At 39.7% G+C, this 21,712-nt stretch overlaps 1 protein-coding gene across 1 annotated transcript; it reads left to right on the forward strand.

Moving 5' to 3' along the window:
* The first annotated feature begins 1,766 nt into the window (after positions 1-1,766).
* Positions 1,767-20,259, forward strand: acin1a (apoptotic chromatin condensation inducer 1a). The gene is made up of 18 exons (XM_028472369.1): positions 1,767-2,054; positions 3,664-3,729; positions 3,857-3,968; positions 4,062-4,117; positions 4,759-7,986; positions 11,137-11,259; positions 12,501-12,592; positions 12,680-12,737; positions 13,523-13,562; positions 13,759-13,901; positions 13,994-14,134; positions 14,294-14,486; positions 14,618-14,763; positions 15,917-16,024; positions 16,625-16,732; positions 16,812-17,094; positions 18,757-18,857; positions 18,936-20,259. Exons 1-18 carry the CDS (start codon positions 1,917-1,919, stop codon positions 19,290-19,292), a joined length of 5,493 nt encoding a protein of 1,830 aa, XP_028328170.1. The 5' UTR covers positions 1,767-1,916; the 3' UTR covers positions 19,293-20,259.
* Positions 20,260-21,712: the final 1,453 nt, after the last annotated feature.

Genomic DNA, 21,712 nt, shown 5'->3' on the forward strand with positions numbered 1-21,712 from the left:
ACTCGAATGGAAAAAAACAAAAGTTACAATTTTATTTTACAAAACAAATATTTTGCGTGAAACAGAGTTTTAAAGTGGCACGTACGTTTATTTCAAGCACTGCTTTCACCCAAAAAACAAACAAGCAAATAAATAAATGCAAGTTCTGGCACATTAAGGTACCTTTTAAACCTGTTTAAACTTAAGTAAATCTGTAAACCTTGTTTTTCCAATTTCCGCAATTACTACCCGAAAGCAAATAACAATACAGGTTGTGTTTAGTAGTGTTAATTTGCTTTCTTTATTAAAAAAAAAAAAAAAAAATCACAGTGCATGTGATGGACACTTGATCATCCTTTTTGTGTGGAGTTTACATGTTCTCCCCATGCTGCATGTGGGTTTCCTCCGGGTTCACCAGATTCCTCCCACAATTCAAAAACATTACTATTAAATTGATTGGAGTCTCGAAGTTGCCCGTAGGAGTTAATATGAGCGTAAGCAGTTGTGTGTCTGTTTGTGTGTTGCACTGTAATGAACTGGCGCTCTGTCCAGGGTGTACCTCCATTATTTGAGAGCTGCAGATAGGCACCAGCAGACCCCCGCAAACCTAAAAACAGGAATCTTATCAAAATGATTCCTATCTCAGCCATTTTTTGACACCTAAAATGATCAATTAGATGATAACCAAGCATTCATCAATAATAGACAGTAGACCATTTAATTATGTAAACTTTCTAAGGTTTCAGATGCCGATGGTTTGCCTGAATAATGCAATGCCCTGTAAAAACATTACAATCAATTACTCGACATGTCAGGTGACCCCATTTGAATTCCAGGCGACCTCACATAGGGTAACAACCCTAAGGTTGAAAAACAACCCTTGAAGTTGAGATGACAGCTTTGGTTAAAGGCTTTCTGAAAAATCTTTACTGTATGTCTGTCATTGTATCTGTTAGTCAGTCTGTAGGTTAATGACTCTGACGTCTGCCCTGTATAAAACTGTCATCGGTTTAAATGGGTTTTATTACACATCTTAGAAATTCTAATACTTAATAATAATATAATTATAATGCATGGTATTCAAAACTGTGTAACATACATGAAAATATTGTTTGAACTATTCAAATTGTATTTTATTTTATCTTTTGGATCTAAAATTTTAAGTAACTGCACAAAACGGTGGAGCAGTATCACAATATCTGAAAGCGCCACAACTCTTCCAACAAAATATCCTGTAGATGCTCAAAGTTTGGGCGTTATTGGTTCAGGTGAACTGCCATCGATTGATGGGTCAATGATATAAGGATATTCACCGTATGATATTTCATAAAATAGGCATCATCGGGCAAATTTTGTATAAATATCATGATGGAATAAAAATAGAAATACTTGGAAATCTTATTCAGGACTATAATATAACTAAAATAGGGCAGAAAATTGAATGTAATAGTTTTAAAATAATTTTAAATATTTCTTTCAAAACAGCAGTAATGGCCATACAGTCGCACAACATGATATTTTGACACATTGAACGCTAAGTGTCTTAAATAGGCTTATAAAATTTCTCATTATGCTGGAAATTAATTAATAAATGTTTCCAAATACCCCCTGCAAGGTGCACATGTACCCCTAGGGGTACACGTACCCCTGGTAGGGAACTACTGGTATAAACCATCAGCCTTGCGCAGAATTTGTGCAACAGTTGTGGAAAAAAAAAAAAAAAAACAACTACAAAACTATTAGTATGAAAACTACATTTAATCATAAATGGCCATGAGAATTGGATATGCATGTTTTTTAGCCTGGAGTCTGAACACAGTGAAACAAAGGCGCACTTTGATGTTTGATAGCGGACACATCGTGCTCCGTGACGCCGAGTGAGAGAAGGCGTTGCTCTGCTCGTTGCTCTCGCTGGGAACGGAGCAGAGGAACGGAAAATGGCGGACCTCGAAGACGTTACGCTGGACGGGAGACCGCTCCAGTCACTTCGAGTGGCGGATTTAAAGGCGGCCCTGGAGGAGCGAGGACTGTCAAAAAGCGGACAGAAAAATGCGCTTATTAAAAGACTCAAAGGGGTGAGTTTTCACTGCGAAGCACCGGAGCTAACGTCAGCCATGTAGTGACTGATGCTGGAGCTTGAGGGCCGACGGCTGTATGTCGGTAGAGCCGAGCTGGGGTTGAGTTTATCGCGGGTAACGAGCACAGCGGGCGTTGTGTCTGTGTGCGGCACATTGTGGGTTAGGGGCGGTCTCGTTTTGCAGAGGTGCACGTCTAGCTGCAAACAGACAACTTGGTTTAAACTTGTGTTTAATTTCAGAGTGTATGCGGGGTTTATGTTGTCTTGTTAGCTTGTTAGCTTCCAGTGGCTAACGTCGTGAGTGTCTCGCCTGCTGCTGCTGTGCTGTGTGTACAGCCTGTTACCGTCAACAATATTAGAGTGAGCTGTTCTGCACACTAACATTGCTCAATTTTAAAGGTTTTTGGTCGATTTGGCAGCACTTTATCATCCAATGTCTATATTTCAATCACGGGAACATCATATAAAGCCTAAACTTGCGGTAAAAGCAGGAAAGGACACAGTAAAGTACAAGGAAAAACAAACCAAACAGCGTGTGCAAGGGGCCCACAATGGCAACACATTAAGACATTCAATATAATGTGTAAATAAAAGGCTGACAGCTGTGATTTAATAATTGCTTTACAATTATGTTCATGGTGTCTATGTATTGTTTGTAGTGTAAATTAAGTTTGCAGGTCGTATGCCGGTGTTGTTTTTAATGTGCAAATGCTAGCACGTATTGTCCACTAGTACTATAAAAAAAGATAGAATAAATCCAAATCCAAAAGAAAATATCAAAAATTTAATATTTTATCCAACATTAGCATAAAAAACAAGCATAAATAATCTTAAAATATTAATCTATGATTTATCTTAACTTACACTTAATTTTCTCTTATGGAAGCTGCTGCACACCAACTTAACTTGTAATTACATAGTGCTCAACTGAAATCCACATAAATAATAGGCCAAGTTGGCTGTTATTTACACTATTACCAACTACAAAGCAACTTTACTAGATAATATACTATTCATTCAAGTCACAATTGTTATGTGACTTAGCAAAAAATGTGAACATACACTTTATTACATCACACTATTCATTGCAACACCCCAATGTTCTCTTACTGATCTTTTAGGATTAGTTTTTTTATGCTTCGCAAAGGACAAATGAAAACTGGGTTTTTATTTTAGAAATAAATCACAGATAATCCTCTGCATTAAAATTACTTTCTTTTTTTATTTTTTTTGAGTCCTTAGTTGACTAAAACAAAGCTTATTTTGGATAATATGAAGCAAAACTCAAAGAACATCCAAGACCAAATTTTCAAGCTGTCATTTAAAGTTGTTTTTTATTATTATTCTTTACAAGAATAATAACAAAGAAACTCAAAAATCAGTAGGTTAAGCTGCATAATTTATGCGTATATCCCTGCCTTAGTACTTGTCAGGTTTGCGTACAATCAATGTTGATTGTGTAGTAGGTTGTAAATACCTTATTTTGTATTTGCTTCTGACCTGGAACAAACCATGTTTTTTTTTTAAGAAACTGTTGTCGAGTTGTTAGAAATGTGTTGACCCTTAATATACATGGCTTACAAATAATGTCTGTTGTCTCACAATAGGCCCTAATGCTGGAGAATTTGCAAAGGACCTCCACTGCTCATGTTGGACTTCAGCCAAACTCTCAGGTAAGTCTTTTTAATACTTTGTTTCAAAAAAGTACAATAATTAAGATGAATACAATAATTGATATTGTGTGTTCTTGGACTATCAGGGTTGAAGCATCATTAATAAATACCTATTTTCTGCATATAGATAGGAGAGGAAATGAGCCAAAACAGCTTTATTAAGCAGTATCTGGCTAAGCAGCAGGAGCTCCTAAGGCAGCGTCTGGAGAGAGAAGCTCGGGAAGCATACGAAACAAATGGTAACTGTTGCATGTTCTTAATTGCTAAAAGTTAAGCACAAGTTATTATCATTCAAAGACTTATGGTTTTGTTCTTATGTCTTTTGTGAACAGATCAAGAAGACCGTGCAGAGTTTAACAACAGTGCGTCATGTCCTCCTTCAGCCCAGGTTAGGCAGTACTTATTTTGTGCTTATTTTGACTGATCACACTTTTCACTGTTTTGTTGAAAATTCTCTGTAAATTTGAATGTGTACATCATACGTGTCAAACTCGAGGCCCAGTGGTCAAATCTGGCCCTTTAGAGCATCTAATTCGGCCCATAGGAGAAAGTAAAAATGAAAGAAAAAATATGTATCATTGTGTAAATTACAAAATAATTCAGTTGTAGATATCTCAGCCCCTCCAAATACGTGTGGATACAATATTACAAATTTCCAATGCTTATATCACACAAATTTTTTATTTAAAATTGGTGGAATTTTTTTTTTGTAAAATCCTGCATATTTATTCTACTAAATTAAATAACAAGTATTCATAATATCAAGGAAATGTAAATTAATTTAAGTTTAGGTTCAGTTAATACTTAGATATTGTTGGCCTCTTATATACTTTATATATAATTTATACCTATATTAAAATTTCACTTTTTCCCCCAACCTAAAATCAGTGGCCCACTTGAGATCAAACTGGTCTGTATTTGGCCCCTAAATTAAAATTAGTTTGAAACCCCTGGTGTACACGTTGAAAATGAACAAATATTAAAAATCATGTATCTAAGGTCCAAGTGTAAAATCTTTTCTGTTTTCAGGTTACACCTGCAATGCCTGAGACCCACAAGCCTCCAGGTCCTTCTGGGGGAGAAGGTTTTTTTTGTGGAGTAAATGAGGGGCAGGGTAACAAGAACCAGGAGGTTGTCCAACCTGCTTCTGGCTCTGTTGGGATGCGTGTGCCTGCTGCCGAGCACCTACCAGAGAGGGGCCCGGCATCTGGCGAGGTTGCAGGCGACAGCGACGACGAGGATAGTGACGAAGACGAGGAGGATGCTGATGACGAAGACTGGGACAGCAGCGCCCGAAGGAGAAATCTCAGGGAGCAGGCCAGAGCGCCCGCAGTGAGGGAGAGGTCTGGAGCATCCTGTCAACCCCAGCAGCAACACATCCCCTCCCTTTTATCTCCTCAACTTCGCCAACCAACTCCTCCTCCATCCCCACCTCCAGAGTTATCATTTCCCCTGCCCGACACCCCTAAGCAGAGCCCTCCTAGTCCAGATGTTGCTCCACCTAGGCGTTCACCCAGTACTTCTAGCTCTGGTTCTTCCAGCAGTGGCAGCCGCAGTAGCAGTCCTGAGCCAAAAAGGGGTGCACATGCTGAACGAAAGCCTGGCCCACTGACCCTTCTTGCACGTAAAATGGAGTCAGAGGGAGCTTTTTCTCGTGCGGGTTGGCATGGTGCAGATGGGGAAGGCGATAATGGGCAGCATAGTAGTTTATCTATGGGTGGATCTGCAATCACCCACACAGCTACCACTGCAGGATGCGTACCAATAATCCCAGGCACCACTAAGGGTATTGCAGGAGCACATACGGCTCATAATCAAGCATCAGTGAGTGTTCTTAAAGCCCCTGCTGCAGAAGAAAGGGACAGAGCAAGGGAGGCTGAGATAGAAAAAGAAAAAGCAGCTGAGCAGGAAAGGCTAGCGATGCTCAGAAAACTCGAGCGAGAACGGGAGTTGGAGGAAGAGCGAGAAAGAAGCCTCGCTCTCGAGCGAGAGGAAAAAGAGAGAGCTCTGGAGAGAGAGAGAGTTCAGTGCCAACAAGCGGAAGAAAGGGAAAGATCTTTGCAGCAAGAGCGAGAACTTGCCTTACAACGAGAGAGACAGGAGAGAGAGCAAGCTTTAGCGAAAGAGAGGGAAGCACAAGCCTTAGCCAGAGAAAGAGCCCTAGAGCTGGAGAGACAGAGAACTCTGGAGCAGGAGCGCTTGGAAAGAGAAAGGAAAGAGAAGGAAAGGCGTGAAAGAGAAGAAATAGAAAGATCTTTGGAGCGAGAACGAGAGGAGAGAAAAAAGGCCTTTGAGGAGCAGTTAGAAAGGGAGAGAGCTCTGGAGGCTGAGAGAAAAGAGAGGGAACGAATTGAAAAGGAAAGAGCCCTAGAGGAGGAACGGTTGGAACGAGAGAGGGTCGAGAGGGAACGAGCTCTGGAGCAAGAACGATTGGAGAGGGAGAGAGTACAGCGAGAAAGAGCTCTAGAACAGGAAAGATTGGAGAAGGAGAGAGTAGAGCGGGTAAGAGCTCTAGAACAGGAAAGATTGGAGAAAGAAAGGCTTGAGAGGGAACGAGCTCTGGAGCAGGAAAGGTTGGAGAAGGAGAGATTAGAGCGGGAAAGGTTGGAGAGGGAGAGAGTTCTAGAGCAGGAAAGGGTTGATAGGGAACAAGCTCTGGAGCAAGAACGATTGGAGAGGGAAAGATTGGAAAAGGAACGAGCTCTCGAGCAAGAAAGGTTGGAGAGGGAGAGAATAGAGCGGGAAAGAGCTCTAGAGCGGGAAAGATTGGAGAAGGAGAGAATTGAGAAGGAACAAGCTCTAGAGCAGGAAAGATTGGAGAAAGAACGAGCTCTAGAACAGGAAAGGTTGGAAAAGGAACAAGCTCTAGAGCAGGAAAGGTTGGAGAAGGAGAGAATTGAGAAGGAACAAGCTCTAGAGCAGGAAAGATTGGATAAGGAACGGGCTCTAGAGCAGGAAAGGTTAGAGAAGGAGAGAGTAGAGCGAGAAAGAGCTCTTGAGAAGGAGAGATTGGAGAAGGAGAGGATTGAGAAGAAACAAGCTCTAGAGCGGGAAAGAGCTCTGGAGCAGGAAAGATTGGAGAATGAGAGAGTTGAACGGGAAAGGTTAGAGAAGGAAAAGATTGAGAGAGAAAGAGCTCTTGAGCAGGAACGTTTAGAGAGGGAGCGTATTAAGAAGGAAAGAGCTTTAGAGCAGGAAAGGTTGGAGAGGGAGAGAATTGAAAAAGAAAAATCTTTAGAAAAGGAGAGATTGATGAAACAGAAGGAAGAGCAAGAAAGAATCGAAAGAGAGAAAAAACTAAAACAAGAAAGAATAGACAGCCAAAAGGCCCTACAGAAAGAGAAAGAGGAGAGAGAGAAGTCAGAGAGAGAGGCCGCTCTCGAGAAGGAAATGAAAGAGAGGCCGGCAGCTTTAGAGCAAGAAAAGGAGAATGCTCTTGAACATGAAATGTTGAAAGAGAAAACTATGCAGAAGGAAAAGGACAACCATGAAAAAGAAAGCGTTAGGATAGCTGAACAGGAGAGGGAGAGTCACCTCCCTCCATCCAAACGTGGTCGAGAGGTTGGTCTCACCCCCATGCCCACTCCTCCCCTCTCTACAGGACCAGCTTTAAAGTCACCGGTAGATGCAGGAGAACAGGAAGGTGTCCGTGCTCCAGATGCCCTGGGTGAAGCCCGTGCTGCAGAGTCTGGTGCACCCATGTCACCAACACCTCTATCACCGCCCTTTCAAGTCAGGAAACAGCGATTCTCTCGGGACTCCCCAATGCAGCCCCAAACCTCATCTCACGCCATGGTTATCAAGCGGCCCCGCACATTCTCTGACACCCCTCAGCCTCATTCCTCACCAATGTCTTCGCACACCAGTCTCACGGAACAACAGGTAGAGAGGCGCAGGCTGTCGGCTGAGAAGGAAAGTCTATCAAAAAATAAGAAAGAGGCTACATCACTGCCAGAAACAGGCACCTCTATGCTTCTTAAAGAGGAAGCGGCCACTAGGATTGCATTAGAGAATGAAGAGCAGGCAGCTTCAGCAAAGACTGAACATGTTGTGAAGGAGTCCAGCTTAAAGGAAGAAGATCAAAGCAAGGATTCCCAGAGAGGAAGAGATGCAAAGAAAGAGGAAAGACACAGACGAAGATCATCATCTAATGATTCCTCTTCTTCTGAGTCCGATTCTGGATCCTCATCATCTCAGTCCTCTGGGTCTTCTACATCTTCTCAAGAGAAAACCCGCGCTACTTCCAGAGGCAAAAGAGTGAGTTTTCATGATTGATAATCTTTCATCCTTTACTGAAAAAAGACATACAATCACAGATGTTAAAAAGGGTGTTACATGCTTGTGCACGGTGTGATTGTTCTTAATAACGACGTAACTAATTAAATACAATGTTTTCAGCTCAATAGTTCACGCCATTTGAAAGTTTTTGTACCAAATTAACTACATATTCGGGACCTCTGAATTTCTGCAATCATAGAAAACTGACAAAAAGAACGTAATTCACGTTCTAAAATGGAAAGATCAATCTGACATGAAAATAGTAGGCTTTACACGGATGTGATCGCTATATCACATCGGCCGATATTTTGCGTTTTATGCACTTATTGTGATCAGCTGTAATGTCTTAATTCTCCAATCCGATCAATGACGTCATTGTCGTGATGAAACTTTTTGTAGATGCTCCCATTGCATTGTTTTACCCTTCTCATATACTCCGAAGATGTTCCACACCACCGACATGTTTGCTCTACATGACACGGCCCGGTCTGTTTCCTAGGAGAGTTGCTGCCCACTCTTGAGCGCTTGCTTTGCCCCATTGTTGAGAGCCTCTTCTTCAGGTTTCTGTTTTTCTGCCTAGAGAAGTCTCTACTCCAGTAACGCCGCCTTCAAGTTGTGCTCTGAACACAAACCGAGCCAAACAACATGATAAAATTATCACCATTCGGACCTAGTCCGGGACTAAACCAGTGTGAATGCACCCCAAGTTCTTGATGAAGAACAGCTTTTCTGCTTTATCTATTTATCTGACGCTACTGCACCAGAGGCTGTTTGGAGCGGATCAGAAGTTGCTTTCTGAACACAAACCGAGCCAAACGACATGATAAAACTATCACCTGTCTTCCCCCATTCGGACCTAGTCCGGTACTATACCAGTGTGAATGCACCCCAAATTCTTGATGAAGAACAGTTTTTCTGCTTTATCAAAGTGAAGTTTGTTCCTGACAGTCTCTCACTGTCAGCTCTGCTCTTGTTTTTATGCCTCTGTGCACTTCTTTGTCTCTAAGCAGATTCTCTGCATCCGTTGCGACATGCGTCATTTCTTGTGCACTCTTCTTTATTACCACATTCCAGTAATGATGTTTGAAACGCAGACCAGGTACAGTCACGATGAAGTGTAATTAGTGATGGGCGGTAAGGAAAAAAAATCATATCACAATTTTTACTTTGTAAAATCACGATTTTATCAAGATTTTTTTCATTCAGATCATTTAGACTATTTTAAAATAATTTACCAATAAAATAAAACCAATTCACCTACTTAAAATTGTCACCCTAAATGGATAAAAGATCATTTAAGTCAGGGTAATTTTCAAACATTTTAAAAAATGTATGTAAGCATTTTATCCAGCTGGTTCCAAATATAGTTGGCATCAAACTAAAACTAAAGAGGTGTAGAATTAGCAACACTTCCTACTAGGGATGTAACGATTCACTCAACTCCCGATATGATTCAATTCACGATACTGGGTTCACGCTACGATTCGCTCACGATTTATTTTACAAAATGGGACTGTAGAAAAATGATGACAGAAAAATATTCCTTTATTTTTTGGGGGAAAAAACTATACTGTTTTCCTTTTATTTTTCATTGTCAAAAGAATCCCTTGATAAACTATTCAAAACAATGCAATTTAACTAAAAATAAATCTTGAATGAAATAAATAAAGGAATAATACAAATGAAGAAGAAGCCTATTAATTTAAATTCTGGTTCTATAGTAAACAATGCAAAACTGCATAATAGTTCTTTTTCTTTTTAAAAGTTCAACTGAAAATGTATTTTGTGCCTTAACAATTGGACTTGAACCAGCAGTGGGCGCTCGTAACCCAGTGGTCGGTTGGCATGCAGATATCTTGCAGTGAAGAAGAGATGCTATGCTAGCAGACAGAGCTAATAGAAAAACGTGACTTTTACAGATATTCACGTAATATTACAGATATTTTTTGGTGCTAAAGGGGTAAGGAATCATTTATGAACATGTTTAAAAGTAGATGGCGGCCATAAAGAAAGTATTAGCAGATTCCGCCCGCCGCCAACACTTCTGGATGGCGCCCTCTGCTGGTTAAAGGAAGTATTGCAATTCAATTTTCACAGTATCGATGTGAATCGTGATACCTATGAATCGATTTTTAACTGCCTTACGATTAATCGTTACATCCCTACTTGCTACATAACAAGGCAGCATATCAGTCTCGTGATTTCCATTTGTTTTTGAGGTAACACACTCATGTTAATAAAATCCTACTTTAAGCAGTCTAATGAACCCCTCATTTCACACAGTTTGGACAATCATATCCTTTACAAGATATAACGTTACTGCTTTGGTTACATTATGCCTGGATGATAAGGACCATTATTCATATCTCTATATTTTTCCTCAAAATGGCAATAATATAAACTCCATTTATTATTTTTTATTTTCAATATAGTTTTACAAGTAAAGACAAGAATGGATCACAGTCAGTGGGGAAAAATGCCACAAAGACCCTTTTACTAATCACTAGCAGCTCAATAACATTTTGTGCCACTTTTGACTTTTTCCTTCATTCAGGCTGAAATGTTTGATTAAATTCTGTAGTGATGCTTCTTTCAGGGCAGCTCTAAGTTGCTGAAAGTAATTTTTAAAGTAAACCACATTTAGGACATAGTTCCTTTAAGAAGCAGCAGCAGAGCCATATTGCTCTGCTGCGGCGGACAGTGTTTCCTCAAACTTCTCTGTGTTTCCAACACTCAGAACTGAAGGAGTTTAAACAGAGGACAGATAGACAGCTGCACTGAACTTTTGACAGACAGCCGCTTGCACAGAGAAAGCAGCACAGCAGCGTATCTGTACACTGGGAGGGAGGGGGAGCGGAGTGTACTTCTGCACTGTTTAAGCGCTTAATACTGGTTCAGTGTGCCTATAGTGCTGACATGAGCCTGACTTAAGTTGCAAATGGTGTGATTGGCAGAGAAAAAAACCTTTGGATGTGCTGTGTATGGGCCACAGACGTATGGCACACAGACACGACACCGCAAGGGATAAAATGTGAACTACAGGCAGATTGTCATCATGTTTTAATTCATAAGGTTCTAGTGTCATCAGATCGCACACCTTAAGTGTAATGTATTTTGTTGTTCTCGCAGGAGGGGAAACGTGAAAGAGATCCCTCACCAGTCACCAAGAAGACTCAAGATAAAACCAGTGAACCATCTTTATGTAAAATAAACATGTCTGCAGGAAAGAGTAACAACACTTCTGATACCAAGGTCAGTTGGTTATATTCAGCATACATTTAAACTAGTTTAAACATTAATAATGTTCATCACAAAATCATGCTTTGAAGATTTAAATGCTAATTCAGTCAATTTAAAACAGTACTTTTCAAAATAAAAGTAGTAAGTAAATGATTGATTTTTATCATTGAATCAAAAACATCATTAATCTCTTTTATTATTAAGCAATTGCTGTGAAACTTGTACTTGTTTGGTATTAAAATGATCCTGTGTACCTTTTTCATATGTTCTGTCCCTAAAACATCCATTTATTAACCCCTGCCACGAAGTAGAAGGGGGATATAGGTTTGAGCTCCTTCCGTCCGTCCGAGTTAAAGTGGACAGCGTTTCTCAGAAACTGTTTAAGATGGGATAACTAAATTCAGTGTGTGGCTTCAAGGTATCAATACCTTGATGGAGTTCGAGACTCACATATGTCCGCCAGCAGGTAGCGCTATAACCAAGGTCGATGCGTTTTGGCCTATAACTCCCACATCGTATGTCGCACATTCAAAAATCTCATATCCACAGATTTCCCTGAATAGCACTGAATCAGCTGAGCGAGGCCACGCCCATTTTCACCTCGAGTTTTGTTGTCGCAAAATCGCAAAAACTGCAAAACCTACTTTTTCTAATTCCTCCGTGGGATTATGTCCAATCACTGTGAAACTTTGCACGTAGAGTCTTCAGTTGGACCTGATCTGAAGTTGGGGAAATAATTTTATTAAAAATATGCGCAAATTATTATGAGTGAAGTTTTTGAGCTAGCTGTTGCTTATCTCGGTCAAAATAAATACTAACACCACCAAATCTGAGATTCTTGGTTGGCATGTGACTGTGGGGGTATGAGCCAAATTTGAATACTGTATGCCATTAGGGGGCGCTGCATATTTGGGACATTTATATCTTTTAAATGTCAAGACCGATTTTTAACAAATTTGGTGGGTATGACCCTGGGTTGCTCCTGAGGCCATATCTCGAAGTTAAACATGATTGGTCAAAGTTGGCGTAGCTTATTACAACATAAACAACAAACATTTATGTTGAGTGGCCCCCTTTCATAACTGCTTGCTATTGTTATTATTCCCTGCCACAAAATATTATGTATACATCTAAGTTCATAGATTTAGAACATTTAGGAAAAGGTTGTGAGTTATAATGACAACCAATCTGGCGGGGGATGTTGATGACTATGTCTTCTTGTTTATTTTTGAATTGTCTCGTTTTTTTTAAAGGTTCAGAAAATGTTGATCGAATCGTCTCCCAAAAGAGATATAAATAAGGGAAAAAAGAACAGCAATGAAGAGGAGGAGAAGAACGATAAAAGGTAGAGTTTTCAGCCTTGTCATTGCAGTATTCACTCTATACATTTGTCTGAATTGAATCCTTACAAAAATGATTTTCCTCTTTTCAGGTCGATCAAAGAAACTTCCAATGCAGACAATGAGAAGCTTCCAGAGTCCAGCGAGGAGGTAAGGCACCAGCATTATCTCTTTATTTGGTTTTTAGACAAAATAATCAGTTTTAGGATTTTCAGTTTTTAATTAGCTGTCATTCAATCTGTAGGTGATAATGACTGGTTTTGCACCATGAATTGAATTGTACTACCTCTACTATGCATGTTTTACTGTTACCATGAACCCAGAGTTTAATGCAGATCAGCCCTCAAGGCTGCACTACCATGGGAGAGTTTTAAAACTTTAGGAAGGGAGATCGTTTCATCACAAGTTTTTTTTTAATTATTATTATTGCGATAACGTCAAGCAAAAAGGACCTGATTAATTTTTGAACTGAAACATAACCTAAAAGCTTACCCATCCTAACATGCCAAAAAAACTTTAATTGGACCCTTGTTGCCTAGATACAGTACATGCAGTTGCAATTGGACAGTAGCAAACCAGTAAACATTAGGTGTTAGTGGCACAAGGATTGTTATACTTTTTCTTAATTTTTTTTTTTTTAGTGTTGTTGAATTTATATACTTTCCTTTTAAAGTTTAATGGAAATTAGTTGCAGTATGAAATGTTTACGGGTATTTTTTTTAAAAAAAAGGTGAAGCTCAATGACATCACTAGAGAATAATAATGATCCTAAAAAAGAGAGTATCCAAAGACATTTTCAATTTTTTAAAATTGAAATTGTGAAATTTTGCCCCTTCATGTAAATGTTCCAGCTTTCGCTAACTTTATCCATACTCTTGTCTGCATCTTACATCTTCCATTCATTCATGATTGTTTTTTTATGTTTTTTGTTTCAGACTCCTAAAGCATTCTCAGCTCGCAAAATCTCTATTGGCAGTAAGTACTCCCTCCCATTTGGCAATTACTAATAATCTTTAATTGTCACCAGTTATTTGTGTAAAGGGTGTTTTGGTTCAGTTATTTAATAAATGATTATCCTTACTATTATTTTAGTGTTGGACTACGCATGACTGCTTCTTTTTATTTTAAGATTTTGCTGAATGTGAAAAACACTATATATGTGTCTTCACAGGCAGTAAGTCATCCCCAGGCTCGAGTTGTACAGAGGGTGAACAGGATGCTGGGGCTGGGGCTGGTCGTAAGAGGAGGTGGGGCTCCAGCACAGCGGTCACTGCCAAGAAACCCTCAATCAGCATCACCACCGAATCACTCAAGGTATGTCTGCATGGAGCCAACTGTTTGCTTTGGATTTTTGATCGTGAGAAGAGGCTTTACCGTCATTCTGAGTCATTTTGTTTTGCTTTTAGTCTCTAATTCCAGACATAAAGCCGAGTCTGGCTCAGGAGGCTGTGGTGGATCTTCATCCAGATGAAGTTGTCCTTTCTGGAGCTGAGGAGGATGAAGAGTGCCCTGATCAAGACCTTCAGATTCGGCGCACTGTGACCCAAGTATGTGTTGCTGCTCTCCCACTTAAGTTTTTAGTAATCATCAAAACCAGTAAAGCTTTGACTGGTAAACACAAACCTGTGCTTTACTTGCTGTACTTTTTACTTGATTGTGTTGTTTCCTCACATTGATTAATATCTGTGTTGATTCATTTATTTAAGGTGGTGCATTCAGAAAACCAGGAAAATGGGCAAAATGAAGTAAAGAGGAGCCGCCTGGAAGAGCTCGAGGAAGATCTTCAAGAAGATGATGAAAAGATGAAGGTTAATGAAATACCAATGGAGACGTCTGTTTCTAAAGCCATTGAAAGCCCATCGCCAACACGTACCAGCAATGCTGTAGAAACCAACACTGGTAAAATGATCTCTTTAAATGATGTTTACGGAGGTTTTAGCATCTAAAAACTTATGATTTGTTATTGATTAAATAGATTCATACATACCATCTGAAGGAAATAATGACCATTATGCTCCGTCTCGTCCTAGTGACACCCAGCGACACCCTCATTCGTCGCGCCATCAGCCAGCAAAAAACTGGCATTTCCATCACAATCGATGACCCTGTTCGTACAGCCCGACAGCCATCACCCCCCCGGGGCAAAGTCTCTACTATTGTACACATCTGCAATTTGGTGAGCAACATATTCTAAACTAGCACCAGGATCTAGTTGTTTAATAATGTTTTTTTTTATTTACAGTATGTTTAGTGTTTGATATAGTATATGACAGAATTTTTGAAAATGACAAAAACTAATTTGGCTTTTGCTTCTAAACTTTGTTCTGCGAACAGCTAAGCTTTATTATTCACATTTTTTTTTAAATGTTGAATCCTGCAGCAAATTCACAAGTTCATGTAAAAATGAAAATCAATATTTTATTGACTGGAGCAGGGTTTTTTTATCCTCCTGTTATTTAATTTTTTCTTTTCTTCTTTTTTTTTTTTTTACACTGTTTTTCTTGATTTTGGTAATTGCAACTTTAACTTTTTTTTGTGTCATTAATTGCCAACTCAGTGCTATTGCAGCTCGGTACTGTATGCAGTCTTTTAATTAGGGATGGTTAATCAGCTCAATTTCCCAATTCGATTCGACAATTATTTGTCTTCTCTTTTAAGTAACACCCTACTCCAGCACCTTCAATATGGTATTGTGTAATTAAAATCTAAATTAGGAAGATTCACCTTTTTTTCTATTACAAATTCCAAAAATGTAAATAATTGATCTTTAGGAATTTAAAAAATCGATTCATACTCTTCAATAATAAAATCAATAAAAATTATTTAAAAAAAATAAAATCACCACCTTTACTTTAAAGGAGCATGGAGCAGGATTTGAGAAAAAAATAAACATCCATTTTAAGTTTTTTTTTAATGCTAATGGTTGATGAAGCGCTCTAAATCAAAGAGAATGAGTCCACACACATTTCTACCTATTGCCTTGAAAAGATTGTGTGATACATTTTGTACTTCCGTTACAGGTACGAACAGCAGTACAGTTCCACTATGACGCTGGTGCACATAATCTATTATAATACATTATAATAAAATGAATGTGTAAAAAATCTGATAAATGTGTTATGCAGCTCTGTAAAAAGCCACTATCAGGTGTTATTGGAAAATGTCTAAAACATGCAGGACATAGTTTGGACACTTCTAGTGTTGTGTGATTGAAGTTGTCACTGTGTGTTTGAGAATTCTTGTTTTTTGACCATACAAATTTTTTTTTATGCTACCCGTACATTCAACATGTTGCGTATCTAATGTGTGAATAAATGATACTCTTACAGGTCAGGCCCTTTACTTTGGGACAACTTAAAGAGCTGCTGAGTCGGACAGGTACTCTGGTTGAGGAGGGTTTCTGGATCGACAAAATTAAATCACACTGCTACGCCACTGTAAGTTTGCACTAGTTCTATAACTGAACCACCTGCTTTTTATTAAAGGGGTCCTCCAGTGATTTTACAAATGTGGCCTAAAACCTTTGAAATGTCTTTATTAGAAGATCTTTGCCTAACAAAATGCATTATTTTTCACCATATTCGTTTTATTAACTTTTAAAACTGGAACTACTTTACCCTGTGCGCCGCCATGTTGAAATGACGTCATTGATGACGCCAATCGCCCCTTTTAGACCATTGACTTTTATAGGAGGTGAAGCATTCAGGATTATTTAGCAACTTTTTCAGTCAAAATGACAACTTGTGCTACTTTGATCCTGAATGCCTTCAATTGTATAGAACCCAATGGGCTGAAAGGGGCGATTGGTGTCATCAATGACGACATTTCAACATGGCACTGACTTGAAAACGGTAAACTAGTCCCATTTTAAAAAGTTAATGAAATGTATATGATGCAAAATAATGCTAATATGTTTTGTTAAGCATAGTTCTTCTAATAAGGACATTTCAAAGGTTTTAGGCCACATTTGTTAAAACACTGGAGGATCCCTTTAAGATCAAAGGTGGTCTTTTTCATTGTCTTCTTTTTGTGTGTAGTACTCCAGCCCAGAAGAAGCAGCAGCGACAAGGTCAGCTCTACATGGAGTGAAATGGCCTCAGAGCAATCCCAAAGTGCTCAGTGTAGACTTCTGTCAGCAGGATGAAGTAAGAGTTTATATTTCTTCTTACTTGCTCATGTGGTAGTGTTGCATTAGGTGATCATATCATTGCCTTTCACTTTTAGCTGGACTTTCACAAAGGGCTCGGTGCAGCAGTCAAACCCGGAGCAGAGGATCAGCAGCGTGGGAGAGCATCAGGTCTGCCCTCGCTGTTTCCTGAGCGAGACCAGTGGGCTGAGCGGGAGAGAGAGATGGAGCGCAGAGAGCGGGCACGGGCAGAACGGGAGTGGGATCGGGACAAAGTTCGGGAGTTTGGGAAATCAGGAGAGGAGAAGGAGAGAGATGCTCAAAGAGAGAGAAGACGCAAAGAGAGAGGAAAGAGCAAGGAGAAGAAGGCAGATAAAAAGGGTAAGTCATAGACATTAGACACGGTACATGAACTAAAGCACCATCTACAGACAGTGGTGGGAAACCTGTGGAGTAAAAAGTGATCTGCAAATACAGAAACGCTTTGTGTGGCACTGACTGATACCGCTATGTGTATTTTAAACACAGTGATCTGGTGGATTTGAGTCACCTGCCTTACCATAATGATAATGATAATAACAACAAACTTCAACAAATATTTCAAACCAACATTTTATTATTTTAAATAATGCACATTGCACAAATTAAAAAGCAGCTCTATGTGACAGGGCTCTATATTGCACAAACCTATGTGCGAGTGCACATAGGTTTGCACCTACCCTTTTTCGACCAAGTTTTTTGTTTGGTGCTATTGCTGGTGCCAGAGCTTAGTTGGTTCTAATCCTGTTTATCCTAACAACCATGTGTGCCGAGGAACCTTATTTGTTTGTTCGGCCCGTGCAGCCGCAAGGTTAAGGTTATACTTTCTCATTAATACCGGACATTTCTGTTTGTTTTGTCAGGTTGTTGGACACAGGAGCACATGTGTGCACACCACAGAACCAGGAAATATATCTATACTTAGCAGCTTGTTCTCCAACTCTCCTATAGTCTATACAGTAGGAGTGTGATGATACCTCGATATGGCGATATATGACGATATTTTTTCGCACGTTCAATTATCGATATGCTTACGCTAAGTATCGATTTATTTATTTATTTTTTATTTAAGATTTATTTTATTATTTTCAAAACCTTTTCTGCTTTTTCACTAAAATGTGCAGGTAGGTCTTCACTGTTTGTTGAGGAACCAATATATTGTTTACTGGAATATTGCACTATAATGTGTCACTGGTAAGAAAGACCCTTTTTTTGTTTACAGAGATACTTATTCATTTACATTGATATGTTGACACTAAAATAGTGTCACTGTTCATTGGACACTTTTTCAATTTATTGTCTTTCAGAGATATAAAATAACATTTTTATTTTTTCACCAAATAATTTTTTCTTCTTGTTATGTCATAGATTATCGTAGATGGATTTCTGACCAATATATTGATAATTGCAGTATCGTCATATTGTCAGATAATCGTTATCGTGAGCTGTGTATAACGTATAGTATCATATTGTGAAGTACCCAGAGGTTCCCACCCCTATTGTACAGCACACTGTTCCGGAGTAAAGCTTACATTTATACCGGTCATGTTTTTGCAGGGAGCGGGGGTTTGGCAGGTGCTCTGTCTGCATCACATTTTAAAAAGCTGTGATGCAGACAGTGCTGAATCCTCTCGTCGTCGTCATGCTCTTGTGCGTGCAATGTTGTGTTTAGGTACTACACGGGAAATGACCTACTCTCCTCAGCTCCCTCACAGTCGCAAGGATGCGTTTCGGTACTGAAACATGATACCATTTGATTTTACGCGAAGTAGTACCGAAGGAATTTGGTCGGTACTAAATTAGGTATCCATCCCTAGTCCTGAATCAGTGCAAGGATTTGACTCTTTAATCTGTCTTTGAGGAAACTGACCAGCTGCCTTTGGTGCTGCTGTAGATTTGAACAGAGATGCTGCTGTAAACAAAGTGCTGACCATTGAACTCATTTCGTTCTGTTCCTCCTGTGAAGTCGGCTACAGTTGTTTTCATTGTTGTTTCTTCTGACAGAGAAACCAGCTGAAGATCCACCTGCTAAGCTGCTTGACGACCTTTTCCTCAAAACTAAAGCAACACCCTGTATATACTGGCTCCCTCTCTCAGAAGAGCAGGTGAGATTCATTTTTGTTTTTACAACAAATGCAGCCATGGAAGTTACGAGTTCAACCGTTTTTTTTCTTCTCCTTCAGTATCTTCAGAAAGTAGCGGGCAGAGCAGAACGAAAAATACAGCGTGAGAAACGGCGGAAGGAGGAAGAGGCAGAGGAGGAGAAAAAGGAGGTGGAGCGCAAGGAGAAGATCAAAGTTACAGGAAACACAGCAGGAGAACGGAGCGAGGGTGAAAAAGACAAAGAGAGAGATAAAGACCGGGAGAAGGAGAAGGAGAGGGACAGAGACCGCGGTAGAGAGAGGGACAGAGAGAAGGAGAGAGAGAGGGAGAGAGAGAATGACAAACGGAGGGATAACCATCGCAGGCCTGGAGGCAGCGGCTCAGGTGGAGGACAACGCTCACGCAGCCGCAGCGAACCTCGGGAGCGACGGCGTTAAAAGGCCAATCATCAGAACTGCTCAGGAGGCTCCGCCCTCTTCCATCAGCTTCTCACCACATGTACTTTGTTACAAACGAAGGCCTGGAAATGGACCAACAATTCATGTCATTACTAGCGCTCACTCTCTCTCCTTTATACAGTGCACACACACACACACAGACACACACACACACACACAGCCACGCTTTAAGGGGACCTGGTTGGTTTTTACAGTGTTGCACTACGGCTAACTCCATCTATTTTACTTTGTACTCATTACGCCTCTTCTTTTTCTTGATGATGCAGCCGTACTTCACATTGGGTGATTCTATCTCTTTACATCTACGTCCTTCTGTCTGCTGTCCCTGACGTGTACGTGCCATATTATGATTTGCAATCAGTCATCATTGCTGCCTCAGTGTTTTAACAGTTCTTTAACAAAATCCTTTTGTTGCTGCATGTAGTAGAAACTAAAGCTACTCCTGCCGTTCCTGCCTAAAGATAAACCTCAGCTGTGTGTGCAGAGGTTTGCATAAATCAGAAAGTTACAGACATTCTCTGTCTGTCTCTGGCAGTTTGTACAGACATTATAGGATTATTATGAATCAAGTCTTTTAATGAGGCAGCTCTTGGGTTTTTATTTTCAACAAGTGCTGAATAACTACTGCTAAGGCAGCACTGAGTAACTCCCCTGTTAATGGTGAGGTCACTTCCTGTTTGAGAGAGCCTACGTCTGTCAGTCATACCTGTTATAATCGATTCTTTACTGAAACCTTTTATCCTTCTTCTCCTCCTCCTGTCCCCTGTAGTCTTATTACAGGCCAGAGAAAGGAGGTCGCATTATGAGTTTTCTCACCGATGCTTTTAAAATTGTTTTTTAATCGTTTGTTCATCATTTTAGTACAAAGACTTTGTTTTTTAATTTCTTGTTTGAGTACGCCTATCAGTGGTGAATGTAAAAATAAATAAAAACAACTGAAGTTTGACGTTTTGTTGCTTTTTCTACTTTTTAAAACTGAATTTAGTAGATTTTCTGAATCAGGATGAATTAAAACGCATCCATAGAACAGGGATTCTACACTTCTGAGCCTGTCCAATCATTAGTTGTTTGATGTGACAAATGTTACTGTTTTTGTTTATTAGAATGCAGTCAGCATTAGATGTGCCCATTGCCTACCGTAGACCAGTGGTTCTCAACTTTTTCAGCCCGCAACCCCCAAACTAAAGGTGCCAGAGACTGGGGACCCCCACTGTACATGAATGTGGTTGAACACAGACATGAACATTGATGAACACGAACAGTCATGTGGAGACAGGGCCATCTATAAGGGGGAATAAAGGAGAGAGCTTTTTGGGGCTATCTGAATAATATCCACTGTTATCCAGGAAGTTAATTATTGGAGCCATAGTATATAGTCATCCTAAAAATGTTTTAAACTCAAATAAAATTGGTCAAAAGTGAAAAAGTGGTGAAATGGGATTTTAAAAAGCACAGAAGTTGCAAATTCGAGTGGGCAAAAAAGGACAAATAAAGTGTTTTAAAAAAAAAAAAAACATTTAATATTGAAACAACTAGTTTAAACTGGCAAATAATGGGCATGACAAATTGTGGATGCAAAAAAAGCATGAAATATGGTGAAAAGAGGTTAAAAGTGACAATAATGGGTCAACATGTGTCATTAGGTGGGAAAGTGGCGGGAAGGGTTTATGTCTTAAAGTGGAAAAAATGTGCAGAAAAGGCAGTGCAATTTGATGAAGTGTCAGAAATCGTAGTAATGTAGCAAAAATGCATTTAAAGAAGCAAGAAAATGGGTTAAAATATGGCAAGTTTTATGTAGTTGCAGGAAAAAGGGTAAAACTAAGCTAAAAAAAAAAAAAAATAAATTCTTGAAGGCATCTGGTGACCCCAACACAGTGTCTCGCGACCCCAGATGTGGTCCCGACCCCAAGGTTGAGAACAACTGCTGTAGAAGACGGTTCAAATGAAGTGGAAGCTACTTAAAGTAATAATGTGTAAAATCCACAAGGTGTCAGTCACACTGCACCACAGCGTTTTGTTTTTAACAAGAACAACTTTTTTTTTTTAGAGTCACATGATTGAAGATAACCAGGACAATACTTTAAGGCCCAAACTATGATCTAACCTGTACCTGTCAGGGGCCATGTTGTCCCTGCTTTCATCCTAACCATTAAATATCCTCCTTTTTTCATCTTTTTGACCCTCTTTACAGTCCATTCTTTCCTTCTCCTCCCATTCTGCTGTAATCTTTACTTTTGCCCTATTCTGTTGCCTTGCTCCATGTTGTCTCCACTCTTGAAATTCATCGTGCAGAGCTCAGCAGAGCTCCTATGTAATTACAGCCCTATGGTCGCTGAGCATGACATTTTTCTGCCCTGATGCAACTCAGTGTGTCTGGACTCTGCGAGGACCAGTGAATC

Source organism: Gouania willdenowi, chromosome 17 (assembly GCF_900634775.1).
Source record: "Gouania willdenowi chromosome 17, fGouWil2.1, whole genome shotgun sequence".
In the NCBI taxonomy this organism is placed as follows: Eukaryota; Metazoa; Chordata; class Actinopteri; order Blenniiformes; family Gobiesocidae; genus Gouania; species Gouania willdenowi.